The sequence below is a fragment of the Alligator sinensis genome, unplaced genomic scaffold (assembly GCF_000455745.1).
Source record: "Alligator sinensis unplaced genomic scaffold, ASM45574v1 scaffold417_2, whole genome shotgun sequence".
Classification (NCBI taxonomy): domain Eukaryota; kingdom Metazoa; phylum Chordata; order Crocodylia; family Alligatoridae; genus Alligator; species Alligator sinensis.
In genome coordinates this window covers 199,170-218,302 of record NW_005842456.1, presented here as the reverse complement: position 1 = coordinate 218,302, position 19,133 = coordinate 199,170, and the positions used below count along the sequence as shown (strand labels likewise).

The following is a 19,133-nucleotide window of genomic DNA, read 5'->3' as shown; positions in this document are numbered from 1 at the left end:
GCCTCTTTCTCTGCTGAAGACTTCTCTGACTCTCTTCCCTTCAGACATTTCTCACCCTACTCTTTTTTTTTGTTTCCCTTAGGCACCTCTTCTGTCAATGCCAAGCTGCTGCTTCTATTTCTTATAGTTCACAGTGTCTCTGATGTTGCCCTTAGTTCACATATTCCCCATAGGTAGCTCTTGGCCAGTGTGCATCCAGGAAGGGCAGATGGGAGGAACTTTTCAGCAAATTCATGATGATACCGCAGTGATTTGCATTAGCACAGCTGAGCACTTGGGGTGCCTATACACGAGCACAGAGGCTGCTCTCACGTGCTGAAATTCTGTGACAATTGCTGTACTGCAAGAGGCTCCTGCATCTCTTGTATCAGCATCCCCATGCTTAAAAATGGCAGCAGGGCAGCTTGAACTAAAGCTTGTCGAATGAGCTTGAGTTCAAATGCCCCTACCACCATTTTTAAAAGCGGGGATGCTGATGCACAAGACTCAGCAGTGCCTTTATTAAGTCCCTAAACCCCACCCCCAGAGCACATGTAGAAGTACCCTTGAAGGCAAAGTCATAGGTGCTCAGCACATTTGAAAAAAGTGAGCACCAGGGACCCCTCCTGGTGTCCTATTTGCTCACTACCCCCAGAGACAAGGCCATGACCTTCCCATGGAAACCCCCACCCTGCCAGAGGGAAGGGACATCATTCCACCCCACTCCCCCATATACATTGCTGGGCATGGCACTGCCCCCACCGGCTCCCTATGACTGGGCTGTGCAGGGCTCTATGTGCTATGGAACAACTCCTCAGACCATAGGACAATACTGTCATCCTCTCTGGCTGGTGCCTCTCTTGACATGCCCTATATATGCTATTGTCTTTAGCCATCCAGGTGTGTCTATAGTTGAAGTGATACCACAGGTCTGTACAGCATGTAATAGACACGTGTCCAGAACAAGTTTCTGTCCTAAGGAATTTGCAACTTGAAGGCCAAATTTTTGCCTACCCTGGAAATCTTCAAGAGAAGACTGGACGGTCACCTTGCTGGGGTCACTTGACCCCAGTTGTCTTTCCTGCTTGGTGCAGGGGGCTGGACCCGATGATCTTCCAAGGTCCCTTCCAGCCTTACAATCTAGGAATCTATGAAAATGATACCTGGTTCTTGTGCAGGGATCTGGCATGGGTGTGGAGCCTGCAACAAGCTCTTACTCTCCCCAGATCATCCCTTTGTGCACCTTATATAAAGGTTAAAGGCAGTCATTTGTTTTGGGGATCTTAAAGATGTCTTTCGTTTGAGAATCACTCCATTCAGGTATGCCAGGGCTTGGTCCATAAAGACTCACTTCCCTTGGAGTGACGTGGCTCTATGCTTTCCCTTATGTATAACTCTTGAGGTACTCAGATGAGAGCTAAATTAGACATAGCACAGCAAGGCATCATGGTCAAGAAAATGTGGTGAGAGGAATCTTGCAAAAGTATGTGGGTTGCACTTAATGCAATGTGCTTAATCTTTTATACACAACTTGTTAGTTCTTTTTCTCTTTTAAATATAATTTCTGGGCTGTTGCTGGACTAAGAAGGCAGGATAGAAATTGATATTCAAGTGAGCAAGATGATCAGAGACTGTCTGCCGGCAGCTTAAGCATTTGATGGGCTCAGCTATCAATGTGTTGCCAACACATCTGCTTAGAAAGCTTGTCCAGGAGTCAGTTGTTGCTGCTGCTGCTGTTTGGCATCTGAATGACACCTCAACCAAAAGGAAACTTGGGACAGTTCTCTAGGGAAATGGGGGTCTCTGTCAACTGCAAGTACCTCATTACATCTGTTTATCAACAGTATTCTAATTACTGAAACAGATAACTAATTATTTCTCTTTGAGTCAGCTCATCTTCATTTCTTCTAAGGATGTAGAAGTAATGAAAAAAAGAAGAAAACCTGCAGTTTCATTGTACTTTAAGGCAGCAAATATTTCCGTATCACCGAATCATGAGTATATCTGTCAGCATATCTAACAATGACTACTAAAAGCACTAAGGCTAAGTACAGACATTCAAAAAGCCCGAGGCAGATTCGCACTAAGTTATGCAGTTTTCTGTAAATGGCATAGTTGAGATCAGTAGCGAACAGAATACACGTTCACCCTTTGGTGGAGGGAGACAAATCTTAGACTGGGTTCCACCATATTTAAACCAGTATACATATGCCGAACTTCTGTTCTGTTATGGGTATAGACTGGTTTGTTTGCCAAACTTCTGTTACACAATGGACTGGCTTCCAATCACTTATACCAGTAAAAGTGTAATGTCTGTACCTGGCCTAGTAGATAGCTTCATATTTTTTGCATAAAGATATCCAATACAAATTTTCCTTCATATCCCAAGCAGAATCTTTTCTGAAATTTGAAGTAGACATGGTACATGGATTGTCCATAGTGGGCCAAGTTGAATGACCTGTCCAGGATAGTATCTTTTTTCCAACTTGAACCAGTATCAGTGCTTCAGAGGAAAAATACTCTAGAAGGTCTTTTGTAGACTACCTTGCCATATGGAAAGTTGATTCCATTTGCTAGATAGTGGCTGATATTGAGGATGGTTAAAATATTTTTAACAATTTTGGGGGTGAAAAATGGGGGAAAGGTAAAAAAATCTGAAAAACTGCATTTTCAAATTTTGAGAGCTCCTTCCTTCATCACAGTGTTTATTGACAATGGTTGATATTTTAATTTACCATAAATTTAGTTTTCAGATGATAATTTTCACTATTTTTTAAAAATCAGGTCTGACAAAGATAAGTTGTATTAATGGATGTCTAAATACCGCACACTTAGTTTGGTTTGACTGGGCAGAAAGACCAAAACTCTGAGTTAGTGACAAGCAGGAAACATACTTAGTAACTTTCATACTAAGTAAAAAGGAGATAAATAATGCTGTAGTAATCATGTCATGGGTCCGCACCCTGAGAATGAACGACTGAGTTTTGTTTTATGTGGACCCAAAAATAGCTAAAATGGATTACTGTGTTTCAGATCACTTACAGTATATGATACTGTGATGGAAAATGTAGGTTTACTGGGCAGGCTTTCCAAACATCTTCCTTTTCTTTAGCCACCATTGCATATTTGGACCATATTCCCATTTTGAAAGAAAAAGAACGTATGTATTGCAGCATATGATAAGCAAATAAGATTGAGGCAGTTTCTGTTTTACCCCAGTCTCAAGCCCCCTGCATGTTACTCATTTGGAATGAGTCAAGCATTTGCTCAGCTCTAATTCATGTAAGCTTAAATGTGACTCATAAGCAGAGGTGTAGGCAGTGAGTAAGGTTTCCTCTTGAGTTCCTCCTCCCAGGTATTAAGAGGCAACTCAGTGCTTATGAGCCAGCACCCAACACTTCCTTCTCCTTTTCAATGCAGGAACTCCTGAGACTCCCAGTTCAGCACTGGGAATAGATAGCTGGTAACTCTTCTCCTCAGTCCTAGGCAGCATCTTATTCAACCCGCAGAAAGCACAACAGAGATAGGACTAGAGGGCTCAACAAAATTGAAGGAAAGGCCCAAAGGAATAAAAGTTAAAGACCATCAGAAGTGCCAGTGGAATGAAGAGCCCGGGGAAAGTAGAGAGAGGAAGGATTATATGATATAAAATAGAAAATAATGTTAAAGAGCAAAAAATAAGGGGAGAGAGAGGAGACGAAGAAAGGAAGGGTGATTCTGTGGCTTAGCCACAGGGTTGGGAGATTTGACCCTTGCGTTTCATTCCCGGCTCTAACTCACTGTGCAACTTTTGAAGACTTACATTCTCTAAGGGTACCCCAGTTACCCACCTGTAAAATGTGGTTAGTGGATACTGATTCACATCATAGGCATGTGAAAGCACCTTAAAATCCCTGGAAGTAGTATTAGGTACAGGAAGGCAAGGTTCTTCAGGAACAGATTCACATTCACAGAAATGGCACAGGGGGGAACCTGGCTGTGCTGCAACCTTGGAACAAAATTTACAAGGCCAAATCGTGAAAGTCTTACTCATCCTTTTACCTAGGCCTTCCTCAAACAAAACTCTCATTGTGTCAAATCTCCTGAGCAATGTCAGGGTTTGGTTCCAATTAAACTGTTATAATGGTAAGGAGGTGTATTAAAAGTATGATTAACTGTTATGTTTATAGTTATAATTTTGTGCACCTTGAAACTTCCTAGTTCCAACTGATGAGAGAAGTATTTGAAATCTCTCACACAGCTCTGGAAGTAGCGAGGAAAATTCTGTGACTGTTCCTTCATATTGAAAAGCATCTTGGCTTGATGGTGTGTACAAACTCTGTGTTCACTGCCTACAGATAATAATAGCGCTGAAGTTTTAGTAGTATGAAAAGCAAACGTCATTAGAATTTGAATTCTGGTAGTATTAGACACCTGAACTAAGATTACAGCCCTGGGCTTTGAGTTGCTTTGCAGCATAGAGTCCATGCAGCCAGGTGTTTGCCATCTAAATAGATAAAAGAAAGGGTGGAAGAAAAAGAAAGAAAAGCATTGTGTTTCTGCAAGTGGCTAATGGAGGCACAGAGATTAAGTGACTTGCCTAAGGTCTCCCAGGAAGCCTGTCCTGCCTCTGAAAAAATGAATGTCTCAGTCTTGAATGATGAACCATTTTCCAAAAGCAAATATGATGTGGTATAATCTGCTGTAAAAGTCTACAGTCAATATTTCACTAGTTGGTTATATGTAAAGAAAGAGAGTGTGGGAACTGCCATGTGACTTAGGTAAACCATCAACGTAGAATAAATTGTTCTTCATGATGAACCTGCAGAACAAGAATGATGGATTAACAAGCTGTGTCACTACCTCAATAATGTACTATAATAACAAAAAGAAAACTCTGGCTGACTGCATATCCCTGGTTGTTACTTATTGTCCAACACTGGAACCTACAAGAAGGGTCATCAAACCATTACAGCCTGCCTGTACTCTAAAAGCATGGTTCTCAACCTTTTTAGACTCATCACACCTTGTTAGGCTCCAGACACCCAAAATTGCCAGCTCTTTGTTTTCACTCATTTTTTGACTATGGAAAAATACAATATTTTTACTGTTGCAAAGAACTCAGAAAGACTACAACAGACCAGAACATTTTTAACACCATGGATTCTTATTTGAAATCATTGTGTTCATGTCTGCACACGTAACAGTGCTAAAATTGTGTGGGCACCCCCTGAAAGGATCTCATGGCACCCCAGGGTGCCATAACACACTGGTTGAGATTCACTGTTCTAATCTCATTATAATATGTGTTACCTATTTAAAATAATGAATATCACAGGTAGATGAGAAGGAGAGGGAGAGGAAACTTTATTGAACAAATTATCAAAATTATTTCTCAGCTCTGCTCATAAAGAAAACCATTCTCTGAGAATTGCCAACTCTGACTGGCCAGGTCTGTTCCCATTTACAGTAGAACCCTGTTACAGTCATTGCCATTATACAGGTGAGATCAGAATTTACTGCAAGACGTGAGAGCAATCCAAGTAGATAAAAGTTCAGATATTTAGGTACTTAGTTGAACTGACTCTTTAGTGCAGGGTGGGCAAAATGCGGCCCAGGAGCTGGATGCGGCCTGCCAGGCCATTCTCTCTGGCCCATGGGGCCCCTTAAAATTTAGGAAATTAATATTTATCTGCCCTGGGCTGCCTGTCATGCGGCCCTTGATGGCTTGCCAAAACTCAGTAAGCGGCCTGCTGCCCAAAATAATTGCCCGCCCCTGCTTTAGTGGCTCGTGAATCACTAGTATTAACAATAATTGACAGTGAAGATGATTAATTGCAGGCCTGATATTTTTGAGTCTTAATTAAATATGTGTCAAGGATTATATGGTCTGAGCAAACAAGGAGCCACAGGAACTCTGAAATTCTAGTCCTGGTTCTGCCACTGTTTTACCATGTAGCTTTGGACAAATCATATATTTGTTGTACTTTTTGTTTCTCCATTTTTAAATGAAGGTAATTAAACCACTCAAAATCTGTACCAACAGGTATGAAAATGTACATCCTATCATTTTTATTCCTAAATATGTATATTGTTTTCTGAGCAGCACTACTTATAAAGGTAGATAAGTAAACAGGAAGAAGTACTTAAATAATTAATAATGTGCTTTTCTTAGTGGTACAATTCAGATTCTTTTGCAATGGCAGTGAGACATTATCTGCAATGTTACCATAGTAACACAACCCACTTACATGTTGCTAAGAGCAGAGTGTAGCTATTATTATTACTATTATTGCAGCTTTTGACATTTAGACATTTTGAGGCCTCAATATTTTAATTTTCTAGATTTAAATTCACATGTGAGGGAATCTGTTTCACATCTTCCTCTTCTGCCCCAGTGCAAAATAGTGAGATTAGCCATGGCACCATTTAACTCCACTGGCATACCTCCCGTCTTCTAAACTAGTTGGTGCTCAACCTAGCCCATGGGCCAGACCTGACTTACAGAGCCATGTCATCCAGCCCACTGGTCTCCTCACAGATCTGGAAATTTGGACATGGTGACAGGGGAGCCACAGCAGCGTTAATTGTCATTCCTTTGCTGCTAAGTTTCCAGACCTGTGAGGATCCTCATGGGTTGGATGACATGGTCTTGTGTGCTAGATCTCACCCCCATGGTGCGTAGGGGTTGCTTTGCAGGCAGATCCAGGCACAAGGGGTTAGGCTAGCATTAGGGTGACCACCCATCCCTAACAGGACAGGAGAGTCCTGAAATGTGAACATCAAGTCCCAGTCCTGAGCTGAATGACTCCAGGACAGCATTTTCCCAGTTCCCCAGTATCATGCAGGGATCTGGGTTTTCTGTTCACTGTGGGAAAATGCAGGAAATGGCAGATTTCCCCTTGCAGGCTGGCATTGTTCCCTTCTTCCCCACCCCCAGATAGACATACCTGCAGGGAGCTGCTCTCCACCATTGCCTGGTTGTATTCCCAGCCACATGCATGCTTTGCACGGATGCAGATGCACGTGGCACCCCCTGCTTGGCTGTGCTCCGGCCATGCTGCCAGGGTGTGGGGTGAGCGGGTGTGTGCCCTTCCATTTTGAAAAGATGGTCACCCAAGCTGGCAAACAGCTGGATCTAGGCTCACAGGCCACCCGTGGATCAATCCTGTGCACCCGCTCCACATTGGATCAGACCTGCAGACCAATGCCACTTATGGAACCATTCCCACAGACCAGCCCCTGGACCAGTCCCACACTACTCATCCAGCCCATGGGGCCAGAAGGCACTGTTATAAAGCGAGAATCATCTGTGGGCTGCATCAGCCTGCTGAGCAATTCCATCCAGCCTGCAATCCTGGATATTGGCAGATTTTCGGCAGCGGGGCAGTTTGGCAGCATTTTAGTGGCAAGAGGATTCTGCAGCATTTGAGTCATATGTGCATTGGTGCCAGTCTAGTGCTGGTGAGAAGTAGTGGCAGTAGTGGCCAGGTTGGAAACTCCAGCCCTCCTCAAACCAAACTCTGTTATTTTGGCCTGTCAATCCAAGAAGGTTGCCAACCCATTCTAGAGCTAGATAACTTTTTAGGAATGCAAGACTTGCCATATATTAGGGCAGTTTAGTTTAACAAGCAACGCATCCAAAAGTTGTCCATGCTGAGTGCTTTGGAAGCAGGCATAACCCCCCAACTCCAGCTGGTGAAAGATTTTAAGCTCTTGAAGTTGCACAATAATCATCGGCATATAAACTAAATATAACTCATTGCAAAAATGGTTTTCCTGAGTCTGCAGGAAAACCTTTTTACTGCCCTTTTTTACTGAATCAGGTTTTGCTGAGTGGCAGCAGATTTAGGGGCAGTCACAATGCTGCTATTCAGAGCTCTGTATAGTCAGTCGCATGCTGCTGTTGCTGCTGCTGCTCCCCCTGCAAAAATATGAACAGTGGCAAATCAAGCACTGTGCCTCCATTTTCTTTTCTAAAATCACAAACAAACAAGGAAAGGAGGAGTAGAAGTAAAGCAGTGATTCTCACCCAGGGTGTCACAGTGTGGTGTGACATCCCATAGCCATGGGATGTCACACCATGTTAGCACTGCTAGGTTTGCAAACAGGAGTCCCGTGAAAAAACCCAGAGATTTCAAACAGGAATTGGAAGTTGGGAAAAAACATTCTGCCCTGTTATGGTCTTTCTGAGTTCTTTGCAACAGAAAAACTGCTGTATTATTTTTCTGTAGTCAAAAAAAGAGTGAAAACTAAGAGTTGGCTGTTTCCAACAGGCGCCTCAAAACTATCCAGGGGTGCCTCGAGTCTAAAAATGCCAAGAACCACTGAAGTAGAGTAACAGAGGCATCTCTCCCCCCACCTCACTCCATGACTTTTACAACCAGCAGGAGATTCTGGGCAGAGGCATATCAGCACAGCTCCATGCTTGGGCCATCTGTGCAGCGCCGGATCCTGCCATGACAACTGCAATGACTGCTTTTGTGCCCCTACCCCTAATAAAGGTGGTGTCTGGGGCTGCTACCCCAGTCAACCCCTTGGTTATAAACACCTCAGTTATACAACTGATTCTGAGGAGTAGGAGACAGAAGTTTCTTGCAGCAGCTAGAAGAGGCTTTCCCAGCCAGAAAATATCTCCAAACGTGGAGGTCCCCAACAGTATGCAGGACCCAGATCCTAGAACAGATCCTCAGACAATGCCTCCTGTTAGCAGCTGGTACTCAGAGTGTCCCAACAGGACACTGTCCCCATACCACATTGCTGCTCTTCCTTCTTCCTGCCCCAACTCTTATATCCATCTCTAGCTATCAGTTTTAGCCCTCCAGCTAGCTGCTGTCCAGTGTCTGGTAAATTTTTCCAGCCTTGGTTGTAATATAGCTGAAGCTTGGTATTTGGCAGATTGGAGCTTGCTGCTTAAGCTAGTCCCTTTAGACATAAAAGTGCTCTGAGATGATTTTTTCTGTATTCATAATAGCGCACGTATAAAAGTCCCTGTGCTGTTCTTGGAACCGTTTTTCCAAGACTTACCTCCTGCTTTTTGTTAAATAACTTTCCATTAGTCTCCTGTGCTGCTAGTTATTGAGGCTTATATTCCTTTCATTTTATACATGAAAGCTATTGGCTGAAAAAGTTGATAGCTCTTGCTGGCAGTCGCTTCATTTCTCAAAATTTCAAATCTGTAGAGACAAGCTATCTAGCTCACTTATCCATGTTACTATACTGGCATTCTCTGGCACTGTACTATGTGATTTTGTGTTTATATACATGCCTATTTAAATATATATTCTCTGAAGGAGGGTACAGGTAATTAAAATGTCAACATTTACTATCTAATAGTACCTGAGACACCACAGCTATTATTTACAATTATAAGTAAAAAGGAAAATGCTGAGTTTTGGCTGTGAATAATGAGGATATGATGCATATTGTATGATCCTGTACAATATACATTTTATGTGTATGAATACAGAGATTCAGAAAGTGTGTGAACATGTTTGTCTGTATATATGTAAAACAAATGATAATTGTCCCAGAGCCAGTAGCACTAAAATGGTTCCCAAAACATTGATACACTGCAGCCTCAGAGATTTGAACACCATTGTGGACATTACACCAACAATCCTAGCCCCCAGTTAAGGTTTCTAACATCTTAAGGACTGTTCAATGTAATGTAAAGTATGGAATCATGTTTTGGATAATTAAGTTTCAAAGCACTGATTTCTACTGAGCTTGTAGAAATTTTTCACGTGAAATTTAAATTCCCACTGAAAATCCCCAATTTAAATTGAAAATTTTTTTTCTTTTCAAAAACAGGCAGACAAAAGCTGAAAACCTTAACCAGCCGGTTACCTTTAAGGAAACCAAACATCAACATTTAATATTATAATTACTGTTGCTGAGTGATAATGAGCTTGCTTCCTTTACTGTTCAGAGGGAACATGGTTCAGTGAATAGAGTGAAGTACAGCTAAAGATCTGGTTCCTAATACAATGTGCTTTTCAACATCCCCAAACTACATTATTTCTGTTACCTCAGTCATCCTGTCTTTAAAGTGGGCCTGTAAGTACTCACCCTCCTTACTACAACAGTTTTAAAGGAAAATGTACAAGAATTTGGATATCAAGGGCTACTTGAAAGCTGAGAAGTAGTAGTAGTAGAAAACTCCAAGCACTGAAATGTTTATGTACCTTAAGAATTCCATTTACAAAAATGGTTTGAGTTGGATGGATCTCCCATCTACCCTACTGGGGACTAGAGCCAATCCCATATCTTCAGCCTTACATGCCAGCATCCAGCTCTACTAGGCATGTGGGCACCATCTCCTGACCATGCTTAAGAGTGCTGCAGGGAAGCTAGACATGAAAAAAATACAATGCAGTGTAGCTCTGGCTGTGCACTGTTAGCTCTCTGTTTTGGGTGTGTTTATTGGCAGAAACCCAGTGCTGTTCTAAGAGCAACTGCATTACATTTTTTTGCAGTGGAGCACTGCTGGCTTTCAGTGAAATACTCCCTAGTGCTGTTACTACTGTAGGAGGCAGTATAGACATCCCCATCTTTATAAACCTAAGGGCACCATTGCAGCCAATTATCAGTGGCGGTAGTGGCAGCAGTCCCCCATGGTTGGGGACAATCACTCCCACGGGTCTAGTAAAGGGTTGTAAATGAGTCCGTTGATGGCTAAGAAAGCCTATCCTAGAGCTGCAGATTCTCTGGCAAGTACCACCGGTGGTGGTTAAAGGGAGGGTCAGACCATGGATTTCTCATCCTTATTTCCTTTTCTTCTGTTTCTGTCATTTTTCTGCCTCCAGGGTGAGCTGGTTTTCCCCAAAGTAAGATGTACCTTTTCTCATAAGGCATCTCCATGTAGCCCTGTCCCAGGCTAGTCTTCCCCCATTTGTGGTATCCACACTTCTTAATGTTCACCTTGCAAATGTCCTTGAAGCATTTCCTCTGGCCCCTGCTTGTCCTTTATCCTTGGCAGAGTTGGGAGTATAGCAGTTGTTTTGGTAAACGTACATCAGGCATCCACACACAGAGCCCTGTCTACCGCCACTGGTGTTGAAGAATCAATGCTTCCATACTAGGAGTGTTAGTAGCAGTGAGGACACTGGCATTCGTGCAAAGATCCTCTGACTTTATGCCAAAGATCTTCCAGGGGTAGCGCTGGCAATGACGGTCCAGACTTTTCAGATGAGCCCTGCAGGGCACCCAAGCTTCACAGCTGGAGAAGAGTGTTGGGATTGCCACGGCCTAATATAACAGGAGCTTTGTTCAAGTTCTGATGTCGTGAACATTTTCCAAATAAATGATAAGGGAAATAGTGGTCATCACCATGGCAACTGCAGTGGAAAAAATTTAAGATAAAAAAAAAAAATGCTTCTCTGTTTTAAGTCCTGGTTTTGAAGATTGTGCTTCTCATCAAAAAACCTTTTAGAAAACTTTTCCACCAACATTCAAACCAACCCATCTTTCCTCAGAAAACCCAGCCCCTTGTGTACTTCAAAAAAGTAGAAGAGCCACAAACTTCAAAGAGTCCACTAGGGACTTTCTGATTATGAATGAGTTTTTCATGGACGGCCCCCAGAGGCTACAGCGATGGGCAGCAGTGTAAGAACCTAAGCCAGGTAGTTTTAAAAAGACAGAAAATGCTTGGGCGGCAGTCATAGAAAATCCGAGTAGGGTAAACACTTTTAACATCCTGTGAGATATAGTATCCGTGAACTATCAAACAGAGCTGCATATTAAAGAGAATACATATTTCAGTGGCACATCCCAATGATTGCTGTAGCCTTGTCATTGTGTCACAGCTACAATCATGTTCTCTTTGCTAATTTGTGTTGCCTACACTGGGAAATTTAATCCCACGCCATTTCAAACAGCAGCTTTTGGAGAAGAAATATTTCTCCTGCTGCTTTACTCCAGATGCTGTAGCAGCTCAGTAACTGCTGCTTAATATTTTTCTTGCCCTTTCCCCCACCTTGAAAAGACCTTGACATCATGATTGCATCCAGATGCTGGTTCTTGTCTCTAGCTGATGTTCCAGCAACAGTAAATTGTCATAAACATTAGAATCTCCTCCCTTGCTGACAGTTACATAATAAGCCACATAAACTCCTATTACCTAGCACAGGCTTTTATTAAACAGAAAAAAAGCAGGATGCCAAGTGGGCAACAGATTCACTCAGGAAATGTCTCCCTTGGGAGGCCTAGTGGCTGCCTCCAGTACTTGGCTCTGACAAAAGTGCTGCTCTGTATGTGTTTGTAAAATTAAACATTCCAGTGTGTTATGTTATGTCTTCAGCCTGAAGAAGCAAAAGAGAAACAACCCTTTCTATTTCCCCCCACCTTGTTTGTTTCGCTTCAGCACACAATGAGGATGGAGTAATGATATGACTCTCAGCTGTCAAAATTTCCTGTGCATTTGCCATAGAATTCTTCCATTCTCTACATAAAGGGGTTTTAAATGGAACAGGCTAATTGTGTTGATTGTAAAGAACTATTGTTTTAAGGTTAAAAGCAAATAGATGAAAGCTTATGCAAGAGAACGAAGGAAAACATTTTGCAGCATCCCTTCTCTTCACAAAAATTAAGTGTGATAGGACTCCTGATCTGGGGACAGCAGGGGTGTAGATAGCAATTTGAAATGTATATATGTACAGACAGTCTATTCCCCTCCACCTGCTGCATTCTCAGAAACCCCAGCAGGCAAACACATCACTGTGCACAACTTGATAACTAACACAGCAGGTGCTGAGAGATTTAAAGGTCTAGTGTATTGATGAAAGATTTGACAACGACTAAAGGGAAAATGTACAATCCAGTGGTTTGCTTTAAACAGTATTTCCCCCTAGAAAACTAAAAGGTATGTGTTCTGGTGTACACCTACACCTAACTTACTGTGCTGGCAGACTTCTCCCCCCTTCCTTGGCAGTCTTGTTGGGGGGAAAAAGTGATCTAAGGAACAACAAAGGATGTCAGATCCTGTTGGAGTTAGACCACCCCAATGTTCTCATCAATCTTCCCTCAAGACAAGTGGTGAGCAGTGAGGTAGAAGCTGACAATTAAGGGACTTATTCATGAGTTGGAGCCAGATGACAGGTTTGAGTCACTCTAGCCTTTTCTAATAGTCCCTGGAAATATTGGGTTCAGATACACTCCATGGCTTCTCAAAGCGAGAGTGGACACAGATTGATTCTGCACATGGATTTCTTGCAGAGCTACTCAAGAGGAAGAATTCAACCTCTTGAGTTCACTCACAGTCAGGAAATAACACCACAAAAGACTCATGGCAGTCAACAGGAATCGGCAACAATTCACTGATGATTTGGATCCAGATCATCATGTTTTGTACTTAAACTCCAGGCCTGTTTTGCAGGGGAAAGGGCATAGGCCTAGCAAAGACCTTGTGGGTGATCAAATTTGGTCTTCCAATATTGTAGGCAATTGCATTTCATAACAGACTCAAAGTTATCAAGCCCCATTTTAAGACTTGTTGGAGGGGAGTTGCCCTTTCTACTTCCATTGGAAGAGTGTTTCAGAAACGCGATATTCTGGTATGCTCTGGTGAGCATACATTTATTACCCTGGTCATTCTAATAGAGTTGCTCGCGTTCTACACTTGTTTCACTATGAATTCATCTTTCTTGAATATGGATGACCAGAACTGAACACACATGAAGTTTCATCAGTGTCTTGTGCAATTGCATTAATATTTCCCTGTATCAGCTAGAAATATCTTGATACATCTAAGGATTGTCTTTGACTTTTTCACATACTGTTGGTAGCTCATAGCCTGTGACTGACTAGGGCTATGGTCAAACTTACATTTAACAGCTTTGAAAGAGGAGTGGGAACTACCACTCAGGGCCACGCATGAGCTCTTGACATGTAACTTAGTGGTTACCTTTTTAAACGCAAAGTACCCCTAAAAAATGCTACCTTTTAGCCTCCACTAATTGACTACAGAAAAGTATGAATGCAAATTCTTCTGTTGTAAAGAACTCAGAAGGACCACAACTGGTTTGACATCTCTGAGTTTATCTTGTGAATTATGTTTGCACACCTAGCAGTGCTAATATTGTGTGACACCCCTTGAAAGGATCCCAAGGCACCCCACGGTGCCATGGCACCTGATTGAGAATCACTGATGTAACTGTTATGTCTGCATGCTAAAGTATGTGGCACTCTTATGGTAAATGCTGTTACTGAAGTCATAGGAACAAATGATTGGGCCATGAAGTCCAATGCCCTGTGTTCACAGGTAGTTAGCTATTTACCTAAGCATTGCCACTTCAAACCAAAAATCACCATTTCAAACCCCTGCCCACACCTATAAGGCAGAAAACCAGAAACGCCAAGAACACCCTACAACCTACCCTAGGTAAAAACAGGGGAGACAAGTGAACTGCTAATACCTTGCTACTGCAAAGAAAGGGAAATAATGAGTTAATTTATTCAGAGAATCCTAGGAAAAAAAATCTACATCCCACACTGCAAAAGATGGCAATACCCCTCTGTTTTGACCTAAAGGAAAAAGTTCCTAAATAATCCCATATATATTAATCTAACACATTTTTCTTGTTAAGAAAAATCAGTTATCTTACCAAAGCTATCGCAATAGCAGGTTCATTTGGTATGAACTACCTTTGATAAATCCATTTGTATTATATTCCATTTGCCATTTAGCACAATGTCTTTAATCATTCTTGCCTTTAAAATTTGTTCAAAAGCTTTCCATACTATTAAGATCAAACGAATGGGCCGGTAGTTGTATAGATCCACTTTCCCCTTTATATATAGGTATTTATTGTTTTCCACTAATATCTTGTTTCATAGATTTATAGAAAATCCTTGCTACTAGATATGCAACATCATTTGCTTTTTCTTTCAGAATGCTAAGATGAAACTTATTTGCTTTCCAATTAGTTTTTATCTTTAGATTTCTCAAATCTGTTTTACACTGCTCTGTTATAGGCTGTTTGTTGCATTGGTCACCGTGACAGGTGTATCAGTCTCTTCATGGTTATTTTTTATATCATTGGACTACCAAGAAAAATAAAAGCCCAGGGCAGGAACCGTTCCTCGGTGTTATTGTTCCTTACATTAGTGAGAAGTACACATTTATTTGGCTTATATGATATGGGCCACATTCTGCCATCCTTACTTTAACTTTGTGAATCATCCCATAGATTCCAATGGGAATACTTGTGGAATAAAATAGCACTAGTAAGGGTACATGAAAATAAAACTACCATATTTACTCAATGCAAGAGAGTGAGGGCAGGTTGAAGGGGTGCAGATAGGGAGGGCAGGCCACAGGGGGTACAGGAACTGTGGGGTCAGGCATGGGACATGCAGACAGTGCTGGGGGGCAGGTAACTAGGGGGGGCAAATGGGAGGGGGCAGGAGGCAAGAAGTGGGCCTTCACTCCCTGCCACCTACCTTACCACCACCTGTCCCCCTGCCACAGTGGGAGGAGGGAACAAATTTAAGTGGTGGGGGGACCCTCCAAAAATTAGATTCTAGACATGGAAACTTTTTTTTTAATAATTTTAAAATGTGATGTTTAGAATTAATTATTGGGGAATTGTCTTAAATTCAGAGTCATTTTGGGTTTTGGTAAATATGGTAGTTACTTCATGGTAAAAAGGAGAGAAGGGAGGGGGCAGGATTTTATGTGCATCTATTGCTCTGAAGTAGCTCCTCATGTCCATATTTTTACCCTGTATTAGAGGAAAATTAAACCACAGTTGCCTACTCCTCAGTCAAGGAGGGATAGTCTGCCACAAATTTAATTTTCAACTCTTGCAGAGTAAGAGCATGAACACAGTACACTTACCCTGCAATGGCTGATGCATGGTAAATCCATGCCTTCTTTTACCTCATGGTAATTTCTTCGTGTGTCCTTGTACTCGGAGTAGCAAGCTGTGATCCTAATTAAGCTGTACCAGAAAGTACACACGTAATCTTCCTCTGCTATTGAGACCAGTAAAATAAAATAAAATAAAATGACAAGCAACCATAAGTAAATAAAAGCACAAACAAATAAGGTAGGTTCCAATTTGTAGCCTAAAGAGGCTGAACTTGGAACATTCTCATTTGCTCAGAATGCTATCTTCTGCTGCTCTCATACCTCTAGGGACTCCCTTCCTCAATTTTCCTCCTACTAAAACTTTCCACTTGACAGTTCTGTTAAGGACTTCTCTAACATTTTCAGAGAATATTACATGGAAAAAATAACTGTCTCACCAGGAACACCTTTTGGTGCTCTAAGAAGTCTTGGTTTTAAGCATGAGTGATAGAAATTAACAGTCAGGGTCTTCAGGTTTTAAACTCATGCCAACCAGAGATATTCCTTAAAAATAACTCTTTAAAAATATATATTTTTTCAAGCTCTGTGACTCCTACAGTGTGAGCACTCCTGGGAGGTAGTATTGATAAGTCTCCTGCAATACAACTAGTTTTCTGTAGAAGAAGGATAAAGGTAGAACTAGCAGTAAAACTAAAGAAATATAACCTGAAATCGGTCATAACCAAAATCGGTCTTATTCCAACATAATAAAATATCATCCCTGGGATTATGAAGGCAATGCTAATTTCTGAAGATCAAATTTTTCATTTATAACAAAGTAGTGGAGTGGATTGGAGTGTTGATGTAGCCATGATGGTCCAGGAAATGTCCAAGAAGGCTTTATCTGGTCCAGGTAAGGCCTTCAGGGACCCTTCTGAGGAAGGGCACCTGATTCCTGAAACTTTGTCCAACAGCCCTCCCAACTATACAGTTGGTCCAGTAAATGGTATCATAAAAAAAGACCTTGCCTCTTGATTAATGGTTTATAATTTGTAGCTTTAGTGGCTTAAGAAAAAGGCTTGATAACTTCACCTGAGGAAGTCTCAAAAAGAAACCAATATTTGTTATTTTTTTAAACATCCCATGATTTTTAAAGCCGTTTCAAGATTTTGGGAGGTTTGCCTTGTGATTTCTGAACATATGGGGTTGACACTATTCTCTTTGGAGCAGAATGCTGAACAATGAGTCTTACACAATACTGAGCATATGCTTAGCAGTGAAATAACACCCATAAACTTAATTGCACAGTTGGGATAAGAAATTAGACTTTTGCTGTAGTCCTGAGGTTATAAGTGTTTGCTCATTGACTGAGCAGCTGCTTAATAGGATAGATAAATCTTTTCAGGATGGATACATTTGTTCTTGTGTTTAACCATGTCAGAGTTTGATCCCTTCTGTTCTGCCAAGTTCAACAGGGAAGCCATGGAAGATGGCATTTGAAACTTGGTTTTCAGGGCAGATACCACCGATATTGAATGGATTGGACAAGATGAAAGGGCAGCAACATCTCTAACATCTCTGGGGTTTTTGGTTTTTTGCAGGAGATGCACGGGTGAGAGGTCAGACAGGGGTTCTCTCTGAGCGCCGTGGCTCCTACCCATTTATAGACTTCCGTCTTCTCAACAGTAAGTACATCACCTCACCCAACCTAATTCCCTAAAGAGAAACTTGTCAGAAACAAAATGGGTATTGAAAGTGTGTGACTCAAGAATCAATCGCATCTCATTTGATACACCTACTTACAGCCCAGCTTTCCCTCTTACAGCCACCTGTTGTTCACAACCAGCACTTTCCAGTGTTTTGATTACAGGTTCATTGTTTCCACTGCTTAACTTGTCAAGTAAATACGGTATGGTGTGATGGGTGCCATCTTGCCCAATATCCAGGATTAGACTGAGGAACCTCCAAAGTTAAAGGCATGAACCTCTATGGTTTGAGCTAAGGAGGGCATGTCTACACGTGCACTTCAATGTGCAGTAGCCTATTTTACTGCGCATTAAAGCGTCATGTAAAAAACCGAGCAATTACACTAATAAGCATTAAAACAGGCTACTGCACATTAAGAGTCACTTTAAAAAGTTGTGCTATTGGTACTGTGCATTAGGGCAGCCTAATGCGCATTTATTTAGTACCTCACATTGGAGGTACTAAATGTAATGCGCGTTAGGAAAAGCACATTAATGCACGTACAGATGCACCCGAGTCGATCTCTGTAGCTGTAACAGACATGCACTGTTTTGGATTTGGCACAGAAAAGACACACAACACGCACAGGCTAGTGGCTTACAGTGACATTATTTTGCACAAGGTTACAACCCAGTCCAAAGGCCAGTGGTGTCTTCCTGTTGACAGTGGATTTTGGATATAGTCTATGGTGAACATCTGTTAAAGGACAGTATTAACTTAAAGTTATTTTGTCTCTGCTGAAAATAATGAATGACAAGTCTAAAAAATAAATGTTCATGGTTCTTTTTCCCCTAATAATTTATCCTAGTCTATACAAGGTCTGCATAGAGGTCTTTCCCTTCCCTTTATTGCTATCTGTGCTGGTGTCCAGAATTTAAAGTTATTGCACTCTGCTTAGCTAGTATATAAAGATAATTAAAAATAAGCAATCACTCAATAATTTGGCTGGCACTGACATTCAAACAGAATAAAATATTAACTCCAGCATTCAGATTTAGGTAGGCATTGGCATATCCTCCTACATTCAATGTTACCATTGAATCAAAAAGTTATTAACAGTCTTCATCAGAAGAGACTGGGACTCCAACAGCTGCTTCATGATTACAGTTTTAATCTTCTGGTGATTACATTTTTCATTAAAAAGCAATTATCAAACCAGCATTTTAAATCTTGTTTGTATAACTCTTTACATAACTACTAAGAAATGGAGGAAGGGAAGGCTTAGAAAGGGAAGTCCTGGAGTGGGGTCATGAAGAGGGGGAGGGAACAGAAAGGTGTGGGGGGTGAGGGGGGAGAAGACTTAGAGCTCTGGTATATTGATGGTCCTGGAAGCTGGCAGAGTACTACAGTCTGGCTTTTAATACTGGAGTTATCATCTACATCAACCTTCCACCTCCTCTTCTGTTAGCCCATGCCAGCTGCTGTCAAATCTTACACACCAGGGTCGGAGCTCCATGAAACTCTGAGCTAAGGAGTTATAGGGGATGAGATGAATCAAGCAAGTTGCCTAGGCCAGCCAGAGCATGAGACCAATTGCATAGAGCTCCATGAAAAATTGATTTTCCAGTTTGCTGACCAACCAAAAAAATTGAAAAAACTTGTGTGTGAGGTCAACCAGAAATCATAGGGGGGGGGGGGG

General features: G+C 41.7%; 1 protein-coding gene across 3 annotated transcripts in view; it reads left to right on the top strand.

Annotated features, from left to right (window-relative positions):
* Positions 1 to 19,133, top strand: part of PDE7B (phosphodiesterase 7B) — a 316,789-nt gene that overhangs the window by 219,894 nt on the left and 77,762 nt on the right. For all 3 annotated transcript variants that reach the window (XM_025212336.1, XM_025212335.1, XM_025212337.1), the window contains one exon: positions 17,350 to 17,433. In XM_025212336.1, the coding sequence (XP_025068121.1) occupies positions 17,350 to 17,433 (84 nt within the window). The remainder of the gene's footprint in view (positions 1 to 17,349; positions 17,434 to 19,133) is intronic.